Consider the following 20,462-nt stretch of genomic DNA (forward strand, 5'->3'; position numbering starts at 1 on the left):
AAAGCAGCACCAGAAGGCTTGTCAATAGCCCAGTGGATGGAAAGGTTTTATTTCCCTCTTAGGAGATTCCCGCCCTTCCGTGCATCCTTGTGCAGCCTTGTAAGGCCAATTCCTCAGCTGCCCTGTTCCGTTCCCCCCTCCGCTACTTAGAAAGGTGGCTCAGTCCTCCCGGCACGCGACTCGCCGGCAGTTGGGCCAGGATGCGGGAAGTTTCTGATTGGCGGAGTGGCAGAAGCACCGGGTGAAAAGAGCTCCACTGGCGGCGCGCCCCAATCCGGGCGTAGCCAGCGCCGTACGGCAAAATGGTGGCCTCCAGGTATTTGGGACGCCCGGATGGGACAATTCCGCCCCCTGCAGGTCAGGGGGAAGGGAGCCGCAGACAATGTGGGCGGCATTGGAAGCCCTCGCGGGGCGGGTCTACCGTCACTTCCGGCCACGGGGGGGCGGGGGGACTGGATTCCGTACGACAATATGGCCGCACCCGGGTGCCTGTGGGCGGAAACTCCGCGGTTTCCGGTCCGGAGTAGGGCCTGCGGTGGGAGGGGGAAGGAAGACGGAGGGAACCATGCGAGGTTTTGAGATCAACGGCGAGGGTCTTCTCGAGCGACCGTTTCTGAGGTGGGGGCCGGACGGTGCGGGGGGCGAAGGCGGGGGCGAGAATGTCGAGGGAGAGGTACTGGGGGGTTCCGGGCGCTGAGTCTGAGGGGCAAGCTGTGGTACCTTCCTTCCTATCCCTGAAGGGGAGTGGGGCGGCCGGGGGGCTGAACTGGGGGAGGGGTACTTGGCGGGAAGCTCATCTAGGGGAAGGACCGGACTCAGGGCTGGAATCTGAGTGGAAGCAGGAGAGCCCAGTGTGGGGCTCACGGTCGGTTTCAGGTCCCAGAAAGAGAATGGGGAAAATTAGGGTGGGGTGAGAGGTAGGGGGCTTGAGGTGAAATATCTCCAACCTAACGCCCCGGTTTGAGGAGAGCCATCAGAGGGTGGAATATGGAGATAATTTAAGTAGGAGAAAGGGAAATGGATTGTTGGGAGGGAACCTTCTTCGCCTCAGAGGGTCTCGGAGTTGGGGTGATCCTTCAGGATGGAGTGAGGGTGTGGATTTGATGTGAGAGCGAAAGGGGAAAACACCTGAGGTGGTGCCAGCGGGGGTGTGGTATCTGTTCGAGGGGATGTCAAGGAAATCTGGAGTGCAATGTGAGAGGTCGTCCAGGGGTTGAGAGGAAGAATCAACTTGCCAACTATGAGAAATAGTGGGGAAATGCAACTGAAAGACCGGATATCGACGTGAGGGGTGGAGCTGGGGGTGGGACTTAAGGTTTTCAGATGGTTTGGGGCTCCCACAGTAAAGGGCCCCAAAAACATATGGTACTAATGGTTGCTGAAGATAGGCAGTGAGGACACTGTTGGGCATGGCTGGGTGTTTTGAAACCCAAGAAGACTGGAAAATGTGTGAGATGAAGGGATGGGGCTATGCTGGAGGGGCTCTGTCTGAGGCCCCATCCCCTTCCAGCAGGAATTACGAAATCCCCAACACTTCCTCCCTCCGGGGGATTTGATCCCCCATGGCCACCGCTAACAGCATCATCGTGCTGGATGATGATGACGAAGATGAAGCAGCTGCTCTGCCAGGGCCCTCCCACCCACCCCCCAATCCGGCCTCACCCAGGGCAGAAGCCCCTGGCTCCTCCCAGCCCCATGGGGCTGGAGGAAGCAGTAGTTCGGGCGGCAAGAAATGCTACAAGTTGGAGAATGAGAAGCTGTTTGAAGAGGTGAGCTTTAGGGGAGAAGATTCTTGTACCCCAGGGAGGGGGATGGCTGACTGGCTCTCCTGTCCTTTCTTCCCCACTAACCCCACCTCGCCTTCTTTCTCTCAATCCCATCCCTTGTCTCTTTCCCCCTCCCTTTTTCTCCTGAACCTTCCAGTTCCTTGAACTGTGTAAGACGCAGACGGCGGACCACCCTGAGGTGGTCCCGTTCCTCTATAACCGGCAGCAGCGGGCCCACTCTCTGTTTTTGGCCTCGGCGGAGTTCTGCAACATCCTCTCTCGGGTCCTCTCTCGGGCCCAGAGCCGGCCAGCTAAGCTCTATGTCTACATTAATGAGCTCTGCACTGTTCTCAAGGCCCACTCAGCCAAGAAGAAGCTGAACGTGGCCCCTGTCGCCACCACCTCTAGTGAGCTCTCTGGGAATAACCCTCCCGCAGACCCGTCCTCGGACCCCACAAGTGCTGAGACCACTGCCTCTGAGGCCCCAAGGACCCATGGTTCCCGGCGGCAGATCCAGCACTTGGAGCAGCTGCTGGCACTCTACGTGGCAGAGATCCGGCGGCTGCAGGAAAAGGAGTTGGATCTCTCAGAATTGGATGACCCAGACTCCACTTACCTGCAGGAGGCGAGGTTGAAGCGTAAGCTGATCCGCCTCTTTGGGCGGCTGTGTGAGCTGAAAGACTGCCCTTCACTGACAGGCCGGGTCATAGAGCAGCGCATACCCTACCGTGGTACCCGCTACCCAGAGGTCAACAGGCGCATTGAGCGGCTCATCAACAAGCCAGGGCCTGATACCTTCCCTGACTATGGAGACGTACTGCGGGCCGTAGAGAAGGCAGCTGCTCGGCACAGCCTTGGCCTCCCCCGGCAGCAGCTCCAGCTTATGGCTCAGGATGCCTTCCGAGATGTGGGCATCAGGTTACAGGAGCGTCGCCACCTTGATCTCATCTACAACTTTGGCTGTCACCTCACAGATGACTATAGGCCAGGTAGGCATTAGTGAGCTGCTCCTTGGTCACCCTCATTCGTCAGGTGTGTGGTGGAGGGGGTGTCTCTCTAGTCCCCGCTTCGAGGGCTCTGGGTGAGTACACTGACTTTGTATCTTCCCGCACAGGCATTGATCCCGCACTGTCAGATCCTGCCCTGGCTCGGCGCCTGCGGGAGAACCGGAGCTTGGCTATGAGCCGGCTGGATGAGGTCATCTCCAAGTATGCAATGATGCAAGACAAGAGCGAGGAGAGCGAGAGACAGAAGAGAAGAGCGCGGCTCCCCCAAGCCACCTCTTCCCACTCTGCAGCCCCCTCCAAAGCCTCCTTGGATTCTGGTGAGGTATCGAAGGGAATACACCCTTCAGAGAGACCTTGTCCTTCCACTGCACTGGCCAGGAGGGAGTACGTGGTGACTGATCATGGCGTGTGCAGAAGGAACGCAAGAAGCAGCCCCTCTGGGGCAAGGGATTCCTTAGAGAAACTCCTTTGTCCCCTGCAGGGCCCTAGTGGGATGGCATCCCAGGAGTGCCCTACCACCTCCAAGGCTGAGACCAATGATGAAGATGAGGAAAGTGATGAGGAGGAGGAGGAAGAGGAGGAAGAGGAAGATGAGGAGGAGGAAGACGAGGAGGCCACAGATTCTGAAGAAGAGGAGGATTTGGAACAGATGCAGGAAGGTCAGGGGGACGATGAAGAGGAGGAGGAGGAGGAGGAAGCAGGTATGTCAAGGAAACAGTCTTCTCATCGGTTCCCTCTACTCTGTTGGGCATGAGCCCCCAGTTTGAGATCCTTCCCTTCTTCCTCTTACTCCTAGTGTCCTCTCAGCAGTTTTCTTTCCCCTAGCTCTTTTGGTACCCCTCCCCTCTTTTCTTCTTTTCCAGGGAAGGATGGAGATAAGAGCCCCATGTCCCCACTACAGATCTCCACTGAAAAGAACCTGGAACCTCGCAAAGGGATCAGCGGGTCGTTGGGGGAGCAGCAAAACAAAGGCCTCACAGTGTCACCATCTTCACTGGCAGAAGAGCCCCCGGCCCACTCCAGCGTAGTTGCTGAAAGCAGTGAAGAGCACCTTGAGGAGTTGCCCCTGAAGGAAGAGAGCCCTATGTCTCAGCTCTTTGAGCTAGAGATTGAAGCCTTGCCCCTGGATACTACTCCTTCCCCTGAGGAGAGGGACGTTTCCTCTTCCAGGAAGCAATCAGAAGACCCCCTCACCACTGTCTTGGAGAATGGAGCAGCCATGGTCACCTCCACTTCCTTCAACGGAGGCGTCTCTCCTCACACCTGGGGAGATTCCAGTCCTCCCCACAAGAAATCTCGGAAGGAGAAGCAAACAGAAGCCGGGCCATTAGGAAAGAGGTAACAGCAATAAGGAGGAGAAAGAGGGAAGCCAAGGAGGGACGGTGGGGGCTTTCTGAGAGGAATACTGTGGAACGGAGTCTGCGGGGAGAAACTGGATGCTCCCCCTCCAGCCTCAGTCTCCACATACCCTTCCACCCACATATGTTTCTGTCTCTAGCTATGTGGAAAGGCAAAGGGCAGTGCATGAGAAGAATGAGAAGAAGACATATACCCTGCCCAGCCCGCCTTCCCCCTTGGCTTCCATGGCTCCAGTTGCCGATTCCTCCACGAGGGTGGATTCTCCTAGCCACGGCCTGGTGACCAGCTCCCTCTGTAGCCCATTTCCAGCCCGGTTGTCCCACACCCCACAATCACAACCCTCCAGGCCTGGTACTTTTAAGGTAAGAGAGGGAGGGCCTCCCTGGTGGCGCAGTGGTTGAGAGTCCGCCTGCCGATGCAGGGGATACGGGTTCGTGCCCTGGTCTGGGAGGATCCCATATGCCGCGGAGCGGCTGGGCCCGTGAGCCATGGCCGCTGAGCCTGCGCGTCCGGAGCCTGTGCTCTGCAACGGGAGAGGCCACAACAGTGAGAGGCCCGCATACCGAAAAAAATAAAAATAAATAAATAAATAAATAAATAAATAAGGTAAGAGAGGGAGGCTGTGTTTCCTGACTTCATTCTCTTTCATTGTTCAGTTTGGGGTTCTCTGTCTGCTGCACTCATCACCTCCTCTCTCTCTTTTCCCACCCCAGTTTTTTTTTTTTTTTTTTTTTTTTTTTTTTTGAGGTTTGCGGGCCTCTCACTGTTGTGGCCTCTCCCGTTGCGGAGCACAGGCTCTGGACGTGCAGGCCCAGTGGCCATGGCTCACGGGCCCAGCCGCTCCACGGCATGTGGGATCTTCCCGGACTGGGGCACGAACCCGTGTCCCCTGTATCGGCAGGCGGACTCTCAACCACTGCGCCACCAGGGAAGCCCCACCCCAGTTTTTGATCTCTGATAAGTCCTTTCCTTGGCTTCTCGTCCGCTGTGTTCCAGACCTCTCTGACTCTCTGTCTCTCACTCCCCTGCAGATGAGTGTGGCCACACAGTGCGATCCAGAGGAGATCATCGTGCTCTCAGACTCTGATTAACTGCCTCCCCCTCCTCCCTGCCTCCAAAATGTTTTGGGATAGTATTTGGAGGACGGTGGGAAGCAGACGACTGAGGAAGGGATGGACTGAGCTAATCGCCTTTTGGTGGTTTCTTTAAAAAAAAAAAGCTTAAGTTTTACACAGAAACGTTAATAAACAATAAAGTTGTTTTCTTATTGTATCCCTGTCTTTTCCTTGTCCCGCTCTCATCAGCTGGTGATTGGCACGAGCTGTTCTCTGGCTTAGGGTTAGCCGTGCCCCCGGGATAGCCCTAGATCTGTCCTTTCCAGCTGCCTTCGGTACGCCTCTCGCGGAGTTTTTCTCGCCCTCAGGCCTTCTCCGTGCCCTCTGCCACGCGCTGAAAAAATGTACTTCAGCCTCCTGAACGCGCTTTACTTTCTCACTTTGAGCGGTAGCGGTAAAAAGGCCAATCACGGGCCGACTCAAGGTTACTTAGCCAATCCAGGCCCGGAGGTAGGGGGCGGGGTTTCAGGGGGACTGTCAGAAGCTGGGAGACCGGGGCGATTAGATCCCGCAAACCCGCTAATGGCCACAGCTCAGGGGCGGAGCCCAGGTAGCGACGGCCTAGACCCATCGCCAATGGGAAGAGGCAGGCTTACCGAATTAAAGGGGAATGAGAGCTTCGGCCGAACCGAGTCCTGCGTCCTCATCGGCGGAAGAGACCTGGTACCCTTAAGGTGGAAGGAAGAAGCTGTTCTTTAAAGGAGAAGTGGCCGAGTCGGCCGAGTATTGCCCAGCGGGTCGGGCGGGGTTCCCGCCTGTGCCTTTAAAGCCTGAGGGGCGGGAGGCGGAGCGGAGGCGGAGGGCGGAGGGAGTCGGCGCAAGATGGCGGCGGGAGGGGCCCAGGCTGCGGCTCTGGCCGCCGAGTGAGGGGCGGGGGGGCCCGGGGGCGCGCGGCCCGGTAAGCGGGGACGCGCGGGGTTGGGGGGCGCCTTCCGGGTGGGAGAGGAGGTCGAAGTAACGCTTGGGGCGGAGCAGAAGGGGGCGGGGCCCGATGTGGGCGGGGGCAGATAAGGGGCGGAGCCCAAAAGCTATGGGCGGGGCCGAAATGGGCGGGGTTAGGGATAACTGGGGGCAAGGGGCGTGGCCAGCGAGAGAGCCGGGGGCCATGGCCTAAAGGGAAGTGGAGAGAGGGGTGGTTTTCAACACTAGAGCCAACCTGCCCCCCTCCCAAGAAAAGGGTACAAAACCCCAGAAGGTAAATTTTGGAAAGTCAGGCTCTCAGGCAAATGGGAATTTCTGAGGGGAGGCACCCGACTCCCCAAGAGCACCTTATTTGTGTAATGTCCAAGGAAAGAGCACTAGATTTGGAGTTAGGACACCTGCGTTTGTGGGTGCTGCCACTTAATGGTGTAACCTTGGATAATCTCTTAATCTTTCTGAGCCTCAGTTTCCTCATCTGTCAAGTGGGGTTGAAAGGAATACCTACCTTATAGTGTCTCTGTGGGGAGTTACTCAGATAATGTGTGAACATGTTTTTAAACTGTAAAGGGCTGTGTCATTATAGGATGTTATCATTCTTCTCTCTTTCTTTCCAGAGACCCCCCCGGCCGCCCTCCTCCTTCCCTTGTTCCTGTGGCTGGGGGGGTACCCCTTCCTTCCATACCATGGAGCCATCTCCTCTGTCTCCCAGCGGGTCAGCACTCCCCCTGCCTCTATCGCTGGCCCCACCACCACTGCCCCTGCCTGCAGCGGCAGTGGTGCACGTGTCCTTCCCCGAGGTGACCAGTGCCCTCTTGGAGTCTCTCAATCAGCAGCGGCTGCAGGGCCAGCTCTGTGATGTGTCCATCCGAGTGCAGGGACGGGAGTTCAGGGCTCATCGTGCTGTCCTGGCTGCCTCTTCCCCTTACTTCCACGACCAGGTCCTACTCAAGGGCATGACCTCCATCTCGCTGCCCAGTGTCATGGACCCAGGCGCCTTCGAGACTGTCTTGGCTTCAGCTTATACTGGCCGCCTGAGCATGGCTGCTGCTGACATTGTCAACTTCCTCACAGTGGGGTCTGTGCTCCAAATGTGGCACATCGTGGATAAGTGCACTGAACTCCTCCGAGAGGGCCGGGCCTCAGCCACCACCACCACCATCACCACTGCTGCAGCCACATCGGTCACTGTCCCTGGTGCTGGGGTCCCCTCAGGGAGTGGGGGCACCGTGGCCCCTGCCACTGTGGGATCCGTACGCTTCCATGCCTCCAGCCGGGCCAGTGAGAATCAGTCCCCCAGCAGTAGCAACTATTTCAGCCCTCGGGAGTCCACTGATTTCTCATCTTCCTCCCAGGAGGCTTTTGCAGCTTCTGCAGTGGGCAGTGGGGAGCGTCGAGGAGGTGGCCCTGTATTCCCCGCCCCTGTGGTTGGCAGTGGGGGGGCTACCTCTGGGAAGCTGCTGCTGGAGGCAGATGAGCTGTGTGATGACGGTGGGGATGGGAGGGGTGCAGTGGTCCCTGGGGCTGGGCTCCGCCGGCCTACCTATGCACCCCCCAGCATTGTGCCGCAGAAACACTGGGTATATGTGAAACGGGGTGGAAACTGCCCAGCACCAGTGCCCCTCGTTCCCCAAGACCCAGACCTGGAAGAGGATGAGGAGGAGGAAGACTTGGTGTTGACCTGTGAGGATGATGAAGATGAAGAGCTGGGGGGTGGCTCCGGGGTGCCAGCAGGGGGAGGACCTGAGGCTAACCTTAGCATAAGTGACGTCCGGACCCTGTCTGAGCCTCCAGACAGGGGAGAGGAGCAGGTCAATTTCTGTGAGTCCTCCAATGACTTTGGCCCCTATGAAGGTGGGGGTCCTGGGGCAGGGCTTGATTCAGGGGGACCAACCCCTTCCTCCTATGCTCCCTCCCATCCTTCGAGGCCCCTGCTTCCACTGGACATGCAGGGAAACCAGATCCTAGTCTTCCCATCCTCTTCATCCTCCTCCTCCTCCTCACAGGCTCCAGGCCAGCCACCAGGGAACCAAGCTGAACATGGGGCAGTGACCCTGGGGAGCACATCGGCAGGGGCCCTGGGCATGCCGGGTGGCACCGGCGGGACTCCTGGAGGGACAGGGAGTGGGGATGGAAATAAGATCTTTCTGTGCCACTGCGGAAAGGCCTTCTCCCACAAGAGCATGCGAGATCGCCATGTGAACATGCACCTCAACCTGCGGCCCTTTGATTGCCCCGTGTGCAACAAAAAGTTCAAGATGAAGCATCACCTGACAGAGCACATGAAGACACACACAGGCCTCAAGCCCTACGAGTGCGGCGTCTGCGCCAAGAAGTTCATGTGGCGAGACAGTTTCATGCGCCACCGGGGACATTGTGAGCGCCGGCACCGCCTAGGCGGCGGGGGCGGGGCCGGATCCGGACCCGGGGGGACCACCGGGCCAGCCTTGCAGCCCAAGAGAGAGTCCCCCGGCGGCGGGGGCAGCGGCGACGAGGCGAGTGGGGCCACGCCCCCGTCCAGTCGACGGGTCTGGTCCCCGCCCAGCGTCCACAAGGTGGAGATGGGCTTCAGTGGGGGCGGAGGAGCAAACTGAAGAGGCGAGCTACTGGGGGTAGCTTTCCGGGAAGAGGGATTAGGGATCACTAGCCAGTGGCGCTGTGGCCCGTAGGTGATCTCCCAACACACTTACTGTCTTCCTATCTCTATGGACTTGTATATATTCTGGAGAGGGAACCGCCTCGCACCATGGGCCACCCCTTTCTACTCCTCAGCCCCTCCTCCCTAAAGTGTCACCGGAACTCAGCCCTTCCTCCCCTTCAGATGGGTACACTGAAGCCCCAGCTCCCGAGTAGGGCGCAAGTGGTGGGGGGAGGGAGGGAGAGGAGGCTTGTTGAGCATCCTGGAGTCGCTGGGTCGAGGGTCAGGTGGTTGTAGTCTGTACCTAAAGTCTGTGTTTGCGTAGTTGTGGGGACCAGGTCTTTGAGCCCCACCCTTGTCCTAGAACATACCCTGCCCCCCAAAAGGATGTGCCCCTTATTTCTACCCTAATCCCTCTTCCTCCACCTTGGGGGTCCCCCAACTCCATTCTCACTGGGGAGTGAGGGAGTGGAGACAAGGAGGGAGTAAGTCGTAGGAGTACAAGGGTTTTATTTTAAATCTTATTTTTTTTTAAACGGTGATTAAAATATTTATTGGTCATTTCATTTGCCTTCCCGACAACCCCTATGTGTTTGCTGGGGACCTGGCCCAGGTCGGGGAAGGTGGAGTAAGGGTTCTCAGGGAAGTGGATTCGGGGTTGGGGTGGACAGGAGGGGGTGCCTCTGGTGTGGGAAGGCTCCCGGACTCTGTGGTGCTGGGTGGTTCAGGAGGGCTGGGCGGGGCTGAGTTCCCCAGATCAGAACTGGAGAGGATGTTCCGGGATCCCTGCCCAGCTCGCGGAGGAAGCACCTGCCTCCCCCGAGCCTTCCCCTAACCGGAGCGGAGATTTCCTCCGCCCCTCCTGCCGGCCTTTGGAGGAAAGTGAAAGTGAAAGGGGGAAGAGGCGGCTTCGGAGCTGAGAAGATCGCGGCGCCATGAAGCCCCTGTCCCTGCTCCTCGCTGTGGCTCTGGGTGAGCGAACGCCGCGACTCTAAGCCCAGGGAAGCGGTGGGAGGTGTCTGCCACCGTGGGTCTGGGGGTGGGGTGGGGGAGGTCGGGTCACCTGACGTTGGGGCCGTCCCCTCACTCGCGCCCCTCCCCCCCAGGCACGGCGACCGCCGTCTCGGCGGGACCCGCAGTGATAGAGTGCTGGTTCGTGGAGGATGCGGGCGGGGGCCGGTTGTCCAAGAAACCCGCTGCACTGCTGCTGCGCCAGAGCCCGGAGAGCCCACCTCCCCGGCCGGACCTCGACCCAGAGCGCTACCTCAAAGTGCATGGTGAGTCATGCCGGACTCGCTCCCAACTCTGTCGCCTCCACCGAAACCCCCTGCTCTTTAGGTCTCACAGTGACCTCGGGCCTCAGTTTCCCCCTCTGTAAAATGAAACTGGATCACTTTTAAATCTCTCGCTACCGGGTAGTCCGTACCTTTAAAATTCCCTGGACGCTGCCCTCCCCGCCCCTTTCCTGGCGGAGATTCTACGGCAGCAACTTCTCTCTCTGCGCTCACAGACCCCGCGGGCACCCTCCTGGCCGCCTTCAGGCGATACCCGCGGGACGCCCCCGCGCCGCGCTGCGAAATGAGCCACTACGTCCCGTTTCCTGCCTCGGAGAACTGGGTCAGCGGCTTGACCCCGGAGCAGAGCTGCCCGCGGGCCCTGGATGGGAGTTGGCTCATGGTCAGCATGTCCAGCCCGGTCCTCAGCCTTTCCAGCCTCCTTCGACCACAGTCCGAGCCTCAGCCGGAGCCGGCTCTCATCACCATGGCAACAGGTAGCTACCGAGGGGAAGTAGAGATAAACGGGTAGATTCTAAGGGTCCAGATCAGCCGTTAACTCGCTATGTGGACTTGAGCGAGTCATTTCCCTAGTCGGGTCTCAGTTTCTTTATTTATAAATCGAGGCAGTTCAGCTAAAGTTAAGATGTCTCTACCGCTTCTTCTAGTCCCAGCCTAGTTTAAACAAAAGTGCGGTTTGGGGCGGGGCTTTGGAGCCAGGCTGGGGTTCCTGACACCCGACCTTAAGAAACTCGCTAGGCGACGGAGTTGGGAGGGTCTCAGAAGCAGGAACTTTTGCACCTTTCCTCCTAGATCTTGCTAGGCTCCCCCACATTTGCGGTTCACCCAGTTTAAAAAAACAGGCTTCGCGCCCCACCCGCGCCCACATCCGGCACTGCGGCAACCAGCAAAGCACAGGCTCTTGACCTCAAGCGCGTCGACCTCCCCTGACAGCCCCTTCCCTATGGCGCGTGATGATGCCCTGACTCTGTGGTCACCGAATGGTGGGCTTGAGTGCGTGGAAGGGAAGCGGCAGGAGATCTAATGGTTCCCGCTGCTGTGCATTGTGTGATGCGGTTTGAGGCCCAGGGGTCGGGCACCTTGCTGGGCTGGGGCGCAGGGAGGGAGTGGGCTGATAAAGCAAGAATGGGGAAGATCTGACCGGGATTTGGGATTTCTCGGTGGTCCTCTCGGGAGGGTGGGTAGGATATTAACAGAGTCCTCGGCTTCCTTCAGTCTTGTGCGATTTTATGGAAACAATACAGCCTGACCGGCTGGTCAACCCCAGCCGAGCCCTACACCCTCCCTTCCCCAGTACCTTCTCCCTGCCACCCTCATCACTGAGAGAGAATCACCCACAGGGCTCAGCACCCACCCTGAAACCCTCACATCTGCCTACACCTCCATTCTTAGTCCCCAGACCTCGCTGTGGGCAGGGGCAGAGGCAAACTGCTCCTTGTGGGGACAGTAGCTCTCTCTAGTGGGCAGGAATACTTCCCAGGCTGTTGGCTTCACAAGGTGGGGTGAGAATGTCCTTTTCTCTCTGAATCTGCTTTTCCAACTGTAAAATGTGGACGGTTATTTCCCATCTGCCTTCCCATTGTTGTAACAATCAAGCGAGACACTTTGTTAATTTATTCACTGATTAAATATTTATTATTACCAAGAATAAATTAGGGCCCAGTAGTTCTCAGTCCAGGCTGCAAATAAGAATCCTTTTGGGGCTTCCCTGGTGGCGCAGTGGTTGAGAGTCCGCCTGCCGATGCAGGGGACACGGGTTCGTGCCCCTATCCCGGAAGATCCCACATGCCGCGGAGCGGCTGGGCCCGCGAGCCATGGCCGCGGAGCCTGTGTGTCCGGAGCAAAAGAATCCTTTTGGAGGTTATACTGAAATCCGAGTTTTACTCCAGATGAATTAAATCAGAACCTCTGGGGTGGCCTTGGGTACTTTTAAGGGTCACAAAGGTGACCGGATGTAGAGTCTACTCTCAGGAAGGTTCCCATTAGATTTGTCATGGGTAGTTGTAGAGTAGAAAGTGACTTGTACCGTAAAAGAAGTGCAGATAGGGAGCCATGGGCGTGTGCCCAGGAGAGAAAATTATTGCATCTCACCCACCACCAGGGGTGAAAACTAGTTGCTGTACTCAGTCCTCCTTTTCAAGCATTCCTACTTGATGAGGGATTTAAGAATATGAAAGTTGTTGTTTCAATGTAAAATTAAAAATGAACTCTTTCCAGGGTCACAGATCATCAGTAATTTTGCTAGTATGCATTTATACTTTATTTCTTACCAAATTAGTTGTCAAATACTCTAAAATATTTCTTGAGAAATATACTTTCGTAATATACTTGTGTGTATAGTATTTAATTCTCATCATTCTTTTAAAATTGTTATAGAAAGTTTCAGTGACACACTAAAGTAGAGAACAGTAAAATGAACCCCCCCATATACCAATTATCTACTTGTATAGTTATTACATTTTACCAAATTGTTTTACCTATCCTCCCCCAAACTTCTATTGTTTTTTGGAAGTATTTTTAAGTATATCCCATTGTATTATTTTACTCATAAGTACTTCAGTAAGCATCTCTATTACATAAGGACTTTAACAACCCCCCCCACACAATAGCATTATCATACCTAACAAAACAAACAATAATTCCTTAGTATCATTTAACTCCTGGCTCATATTAAATTTTTCCCGATTGTCTCAATGATGTTATTTTACAGTCTATTTGCTTGAATCAGGATCAAAAAGAGGTCTATATATTCTATTTGGTTGTTGCAGCTGCTTGGGCTGCCATAACAAAATATCATAAACCAGGGGGCTTAAACAATAGGAATTTATTTTCTCACAGTTCTGGAGGCTAGAAGTCCAAGATCAAGGTGCTAGCAGGGCTGTTGTCTGGTGAGAACTCTCCCCTTGTGGTTACAGATGGCTGCCTTCTGGCTGCGTCACCACGTGGAGGGGAGAGAGAGAGCTGCGGAGTTTCTTCCTCTTCTTATAAGGGCACCAGCTCTATCAGGTTAGGGCCTACCTTTATGACCTCATTAACTTTATCACCTCCTCCTAGTCCCTACCTCCAAATACAGTCACATTGTGGGTTAAGGCTTCAACATCTGAATTGGGGGGGGGGGGTTGGGGGAGGGAGAACCACAGACATTCAGTCTATAACAGTTTTGTCTCTCTTTTTAAATTTATTTATTTTTGGTTGCCTTGGGTCTTCGTTGCTGCATGCGGGCTTTCTCTAGTTGTGGCGAGTGGGGGCTACTCTTCATTGCAGTGCGCAGGCTTCTCGTTGCGGTAGCTTCTCTTGTGGAGCATGAGCTCTAGGCGCACGGGCTTCAGTAGTTGTGGCGCATGGGCTTCAGTAGTTGTGGCACGCGGGCTTCAGTAGTTGTGGCTCACGGTCTCTAGAGTGCAGGCTCAGTAGTTGTGGCACACGGGCTTAGTTGCTATGCGGCATGTGGGATCTTCCTGGGCCAGGGATCGAACCCTTGTCCCCTGAATTGGCAGGCGGATTCTTAACCATTGCGCCACCAGGGAGGTCCCAGTTTTGTCTCTTAAGTCTCTTATTTGTAATTGCCCCACCCCTTTAAATGCTATTGATTTGTCATTTGTTCTGTAGAAGTTCCCACATTCTATATTTGACCAATTGTTTCCTCATCCTGTCATCTCCCTTGTTCCTTTTCCCTCCATATTTCCTATAAATTGGTAGCTAGAGGTAGAGCCTTGATTAGATTTGGGTTTAAATTTTTTTCAGTAATATTTTGTAATAGTTTTTACCATTCACTTTTTAACAGAAAAGCATAAGCCTATATAATACAAGCTGCAAAACAGGTAGAAATTTCCTTACCAACAGGTTCTGGCTTTGTTGTGTTTACATTTGTATTTTTACAGAGTCCAGGTTGTGGGATGCAGGTCTAAAATTGCTTCATAAACCCATATTAAAGAGCACTGTTAGCTTAAGGTTGAACTGTAAAACCTTTAGGTTTTGTTTATTAATCCTACGGATTGATTCTTACAATTCAAAACTGTATTTTTGGATTTTAATAAACTAAATGAAATTGCTTACTTTTTTTTACTCTATTGAACAAAAACAATCCCATGAAGTTCAGAGAAGTTTAACCTTGTAAGCCTTAGAAGCTAGGATTAAAAATTACACAAAAATAGGGAATTCCGGGCTTCCCTGGTGGCGCAGCGGTTGAGAGTCCGCCTGCCGATGCAGGGGACACGGGTTCGTGCTCCGGTCCGGGAGGATCCCACATGCCGCAGAGTGGCTGGGCCCGTGAGCCATGGCCGCTGAGCCTGCGCGTCCAGAGCCTGTGCTCCGCAGCAGGAGAGGCCGCAATGGTGAGAGGCCCGCGTACCACAAAAAAAAAAAAAAAAAAAAAAAAAAAGGGAATTCCTTGTCAGTCTAGTGGTTAGGACTCTGCACTTTCACTGTCGAGGGCCTGGGGTTCAATCCCTGGTTGGGGAGCTAAGATCCCATAAGCCCCGTGGCATGGCCAAAAAAAAAAAAATTACATAAAAATAACCACAAGAGAAAAAAATTACTTCTACCTGGAAGACCCAGACACTTCTGGCAGTGGAACAGATCTGAAGGACATGAAGTAGTTAGATGTTGGAGAAAATGAGGGAGGGACATTGGAGACTGAAGGAACCAAAGCAAAGAAAAGCCCAGTGACTAGAGTTTCTACTGGTCACAAGAAAGGGATTCTATGTGGCCGGTTCTTAGGGTGCAAGAGAAGTCTGGAAAGATGGGTTGGGGGCTGGATTACCAAGTACCCTGAAAGCTGGAGTTTATAAATGATAGTGAACCATCATAAGTTTTGTATGTGTGTGTGTGTGTGTGTGTGTGTGTGTGTGTGTGTACGTACCATTTTTCCAAAAGCCTGTTATTTTACTTGATTCCTACAAAAGGTAGGCAAGGATTAGATCATTGGACTAATGGGGAAAATAGAGATTAAGTCCTTTTCCCAAGATGCCCAGCAAGTCCATCATGATGATGATGACAGTAATGAAAATAGTAACAGCTAAGCATTTTCTATATGCCAGCTCCTGTTCTAAGCACTTTATAGGCATAATCTTATTTATTCCTCTCAACAACCGTAAGAACTAGGTACTGATGTTATTCCCATGTCACAGATGAAGAAATATGAGACACAGAGCAGTTAGGTAATTTGCCCAGGGACACACAACTTGTAAGAAGCAGGGCTAGGAATTGAACCCCAGGCCATCTAGCTCCAGTGTGTGCCTTTAGCTGCTGGCTTCCTAGGTGGGATTTTTAAACAGGCAAGTGCCCAGACCAGACTTGTAGCCACGCTATTTGGTTTTAGTGTGGAGGATGAAATGAAAGGGAGAGAGATACTGATAGAGGATAGGGAGACCTGAGAGGAGGCTGTTGTAATTGTCCAAATGTATATTGATAAGAACTTGAGTAGGAAACATGTAAGATCTATTTGGGAGACAGAATTAGGGCCTGGTGGGGATAGCACATAGCACATTATATTTGGCAATCTGTCTCCTACACAATGTGAGGGCGGGGGCTGCCTGTCTTGTTTACCACTCTCGTCAACCGTGAACATCCTAGGTGCTCAATAAATATTAGTTGAATGAATTAATTAGAAGCAGGAGTCTTAGGGAGTCCAAATGCTTGCCTTTAGTGCTTGGGGGCTGGTGGTGATCATTGGTCAAGGCAGGGAAGATGGGCATTGGAGCTGAGTGGGGAAATGTTCTAGAGATGCTATTGAGTTGGGGCACGTTAACGTTTGTCTGGCAGATGGTTGACTGTAATCACAGCAAACACTTTTGTAGTCATACTGTGTTCCAGGCACTGTTCTAAGCAGCTTTCATATATAGATGTCTTTGTTATCCAGAATCAGGAACTGCATACATCTGAGTAGCAGGTGTTAAATGATTTAACCTTCACTACAACCCCATGGGATAGGTACTCTCATCATTATTATCCCTATTTAGGAGATTCGGAAGCTGAAGAGTAAAGTAACTGTTCCGAGGCCATATAAATAGCTGCAGAGTGGGGATTAACCAGGGCAGCCAGGCTCCAGGCACTCAACCAGCACATACTGCCTCAGTAGAGCATAGATGTCTGTGTTCAGGTCTAGTCTAGAGCCAGAACCTTCCAGAGTCAGTAAATACTCTGCATAGCACCATAGGGTTGACAGTCATGAGTCATCACTTCTTCACCAGCAAACTAAGAAGGGCCTGGATATTCAAAGGTGGGCGTGGAGGCTGGTGGGCTGGTTCAGGTTGTGTCAGAGCACACTCAGATCCCGCTGACCCCAGAGCTGGTGCAGCACGGGCTGTGTGTTCCGAGCAGCCTTAAAGGGCTGTACCCACTCACTGCCTCCATTCACCGTGAGACCTCTCTGCTCACTCTGAGTCTCACTGAGTCCCACCCAGTCCCAGGGCAAAGGGGATTTGCAGGGAGGGCTGGGAGATGGTGAATGTCAGAAGGGAGGTGTCCTCAGAGGGGTGGGTAAATTAGAGTCGAGTCCCCCCCTGTAACTCCATTTCTCTATTTTTTTCTCTTTCTTCCTCTCCCCCTCCCCACCTTCCTCTCCCCATCTTCCCCAGCTGTGCTGACTGTCCTCACTCACACCCCCACCCCTCGCATCCGAATGGGACAAGATGCCTTGCTGGACTTGAGCTTTGCCTACACGCCCCCCTCCCCCAAGGCTGCTACCTCTCTGGCCCCAGGTCCCCCTCCCTTTGGGCTGGAATGGCGACGCCAGCACCTGGGTAAGGGGCACCTGATGCTGGCTGCGACTCCTGGGCTGAGTGGGCAAATGCCAGTTGCCCGAGAGGGGGCGGTGGCATTTGCTGCTTGGGATGATGATGAGCCCCTGGGGCCATGGACTGGAAATGGGACCTTCTGGCTGCCTGCAGTGCAGCCCTTCCAGGAGGGCACCTATCTGGCTACTGTACACCTGCCATACCTACAAGGACAGACCACCCTGCAGCTTGCTGTACAGAGTGAGTGAGGGGACAGGGGTCTCTGTGGGTAGAGGGTGATCACTGGGATTATGGGGACACCATGATGGGGGAAGGATGGTGGAGAAAAGGGTGCTGGGTGAGTAGAGGGAGATAGATTGGGGGTCCCTGAGAGTCAGGGGGGCAATGGGTAGAGGGTCCCTGGGAACCTGAGCGGCTCTGGGATGAAGGTTTCCAAATCTGACGGAGTAGGGGTCCCTGAAAATGGAGGCTTTGGCATGGAGATTCCTGTGAAACACCAATGGGGAGATGGCGGGTTCCCCATCCTGGGAGGAAAAAACCCAAACCCCTCAGTATTGGGGAAGCCAGAGGGCACACTGAGGGCCTCTGAGAGAGGACAGTGTAGATTGATTCCCCCATGCTGCTTTCCTACTCTCTCCCCAGAGCCCCCCAAGGTGACCCTGACACCAGCACCTCTTATATGGGCCGCCCCCAGGGAGGCGCCCCCGGAGCTGCTCTGCCTCGTATCCCACTTCTACCCCTCTGAGGGCCTGGAGGTGGAGTGGGAGCTCTGGGGTGGCCCAGAGGGTCGCTTTCAGAAGGCCAAGGGGCAGAGGTGGCTCTCCGCCCTGAGCCATCACTCAGATGGCTCCGTGAGCCTCTCTGCACACCTGCAGCCACCCCCGGTCACCACCGGGCAGCATGGGGCACGCTATGCCTGTCGTGTCCACCACCCCAGCCTGCCTGCCTTGGGACGCAGCGCCAAGGTCACCCTGCAGGTAGCTGGTAAGAGCCTGGAATATGGAGAAATGGGGAGGGAGGTGGGGAGAGATGCCTGGTAATTTCAGACTCATTCTTGCCCCTTCTGCCTGCCAGGTCTCTCTGGCCCCTCTCTGGAGGATGGCGTAGGCCTCTTCCTGTCTGCCTTTCTCCTCCTTGGGCTCATCAACGTGCTGGGCTGGGCCGGTGAGTGTAAGCCCCACCCAGACTGGGACCCTTGACTGGCAGACATTCTCTTCCTCCTCCCAGAAGTCTGACACCCATCCCTCTGCCCTTCTACTGCCCCATCCCATCCCTTCTAAATTTCTCTCCACAGCTGCCTACCTGGCAACTTCCAAGGATTCAGTGGAAAAGGTAACGACACTCTACCTTCCTTATTTTTCCCTTCTCATTTTATCCCCTTTGCCCAACTCCTCACCCAGGAGGGAGGCTGCTGGCTTGGTGGGCAGAACCCAGACTTGGAATTCACACAGACCTGCATTAAATTCTGCCATCTCAAACATGCTACACCTCCGTTTCCTTGGGTGTAGGGGGAAAAAACTGCTTAGGCAGTGCTGTCCAATAGAATTATAATGCAAACCACATATGTAAATTTAAATACATAATCTAGGGACTGCATTAAAAAGGTAAAGAGATGTCTAATGTGTCCAAAATGTTATCGTGGCAACATGTAATCAGTATAAGAAATTATAGTGTTTTTTCCATTCTAAGTCCTCAAAAACAGGAGTTTATTTTAAACTGGCAGCACACCTGAATTTGGACTAGCCACATTTCAAATGCTCAACAGACACACAAGTGGGTGGTGGCTACCCTACCGGCCAGCAGAGCCTCAGAGGGCTCTTGGAATGATTAAAAGAGAAAGGGCATCTCCTCTGGAAGATGCAGGAGCAAAAGCACTTGGCACAGTGCCAGGCTTAAAACACAGAAAATGTTAGCCTCTTTCATCTGCCATCCTCTGTGCCCATGATGTTCATTTGTCTCTGGATTGACCATGAGCACTTCACCCTGCCCCGAATTCCTCACCTCCTTTTTACTTCTCTTCCAGAAAACACAGTGAGGCCAACTCACCACCATCCTGGGGAAGCCACCATCATCTCTGGTCTGAGCCACTGTAGTAACTCCCCCAAATTGTATACCCTTGGTTCCTGCCCCCTCCAGTCTCTCTCCAGTGAGCAGCTGCTTTCTGAAAAGATACAAGACATTCACCTTCTTAGGGGTCTAGAGCAGCGGTTCTCAAAATTTTTGTTCTCAGGACTTCTTAAAAATTATCAAGGACCCTACAGCGCTTTTGCTTATGTGGGTTGTAAACTATAGATATTTATAGAACTTAAAACTGAGAACAATTTAATACACAGGAAGACACAAGCACACGTTCCATTAGCTGTGGGGACGATGTCAATACACGTCATGTAGCTTCAGGAAAACACTGTACGTATTTTTTTTTTTTCCCCGTACGCGGGCCTCTCACTGCTGTGGCCTCTCCCGCTGCGGAGCACAGGCTCCGGACGCGCAGGCCCAGCTGCCATGGCTCACGGGCCCAGCCACTCCGCGGCACGCGGGATCCTCCCGGACCGGGGCACGAACCCGTGTCCTCTGCATCGGCAGGCAGACTCTGAACCACTGCGCCACCAGGGAAGCCCCACTGTACGTTTTTTAGAGAATGAGAATGAAAAGGCCAATAACAGTTTGGGATTGTTATGAAAATAGCCTAAACTTCGCATACCCCCTGAAATAGTCTCAGGGACCTCTGGGACAGAAACGGGTGCTCTAGAGGCAAAATCCATTCTTCTTGTCCTGGCTTGTGTATCCCTGCACTCCAGCCACTGCTTACCTCTTCGATCCCGCCTCGTGTTCTCTCCGGCCCTCTTCTCAGTGCTCATCACACCTACGACTGATCCTTTTCTTCAATAGCCTCCCACCCTCCCTGGGTCCCAGAGCGCTGTTCCCTCTGCCTGGTCCACCCTCGGCCTTCCTGGGCTCCAGACCAGGTCAGCCTTGTCATTCCCTCAGTTCGCCGCGTATCCCTCTTGCGCGGTTCACCACGGTTGTATTTAAGTGATTGTGCGAGTCGTTGTTAAATGCTTGTCTCCCTGCCCGGACTGTCGGCTCCTCGAAGGCGAGGATGAGCCTGTCCGTCCCTTGGTGTATCCCCCGCGCCGGCACAGGGCCTGGCGCCCGCTGGAGTGCGCTCAGTATAAGAAGTTAGTCTTTTTGCGTCCTAAGCATTCAAAAGCAGGTGTTGGATCAAATAACTATTGGAGGAAGGAAGCAGCGGCTCGGCTTAGGGACCTCCGAAGGTCAGGACGGTCGGCCAGACCGACGCGGGGAGCGGGTCTAATCGTATGGAAATAAACTTGTTCAGTGCTTCCAACGGGTGCCTCAGTTCTTCCCCAGGGATCCCCTTTCCAAGCGCAAGAACACTTCCAATCACGTGTGGTTCCTTCCAACGACCCCGCCTCTCAAATGCCTCGGCTGCACCCAATCCCCCTTCGGAACTGATTGGGGTCGGGCGCCACTAATGACGGACGGGACGCCCTCAAGCAGCCGGCCCTCGCGGGGTGACCGTACGTGAACCGAGATCCAGGCCTTGGCGTCGGAAACCCCCGAGCGCCGAGTCCCTAACCGGACATGGCGGCTTCCTGCTCCGCC

At 54.3% G+C, this 20,462-nt stretch overlaps 3 protein-coding genes across 4 annotated transcripts; all 3 read left to right on the forward strand.

Annotated features, from left to right (window-relative positions):
* Window positions 1-527: 527 nt before the first annotated feature.
* On the forward strand, window positions 528-5,404 carry DAXX (death domain associated protein). 2 transcript variants are annotated; one of them, XM_060109570.1, is made up of 8 exons: window positions 528-618; window positions 1,511-1,769; window positions 1,924-2,755; window positions 2,881-3,095; window positions 3,255-3,474; window positions 3,637-4,111; window positions 4,272-4,494; window positions 5,164-5,404. In XM_060109570.1, the coding sequence occupies exons 2-8, from the start codon at window positions 1,563-1,565 to the stop codon at window positions 5,221-5,223; spliced, it is 2,232 nt and encodes a 743-aa protein (XP_059965553.1). In that variant the 5' UTR covers window positions 528-618; window positions 1,511-1,562; the 3' UTR covers window positions 5,224-5,404. The 2 variants fall into 2 exon arrangements, with proteins under 2 accessions (XP_059965553.1, XP_059965554.1); XM_060109571.1 differs by having other exon boundaries at window positions 1,514-1,769.
* Window positions 5,405-6,077: 673 nt separating this feature from the next.
* ZBTB22 (zinc finger and BTB domain containing 22) lies at window positions 6,078-9,462 on the forward strand. Its single transcript, XM_060109296.1, has 2 exons — window positions 6,078-6,145; window positions 6,783-9,462. Exon 2 carries the CDS (start codon window positions 6,852-6,854, stop codon window positions 8,757-8,759), a length of 1,908 nt encoding a protein of 635 aa, XP_059965279.1. The 5' UTR covers window positions 6,078-6,145; window positions 6,783-6,851; the 3' UTR covers window positions 8,760-9,462.
* An 83-nt stretch (window positions 9,463-9,545) lies between these two features.
* TAPBP (TAP binding protein) lies at window positions 9,546-20,184 on the forward strand. Its single transcript, XM_060109297.1, has 8 exons — window positions 9,546-9,775; window positions 9,910-10,080; window positions 10,314-10,574; window positions 16,677-17,075; window positions 17,478-17,819; window positions 17,910-17,999; window positions 18,130-18,167; window positions 18,859-20,184. Exons 1-8 carry the CDS (start codon window positions 9,739-9,741, stop codon window positions 18,868-18,870), a joined length of 1,350 nt encoding a protein of 449 aa, XP_059965280.1. The 5' UTR covers window positions 9,546-9,738; the 3' UTR covers window positions 18,871-20,184.
* The last annotated feature ends 278 nt before the right edge of the window (window positions 20,185-20,462 follow it).

Source organism: Mesoplodon densirostris, chromosome 10 (assembly GCF_025265405.1).
Source record: "Mesoplodon densirostris isolate mMesDen1 chromosome 10, mMesDen1 primary haplotype, whole genome shotgun sequence".
Classification (NCBI taxonomy): Eukaryota; Metazoa; Chordata; class Mammalia; order Artiodactyla; family Ziphiidae; genus Mesoplodon; species Mesoplodon densirostris.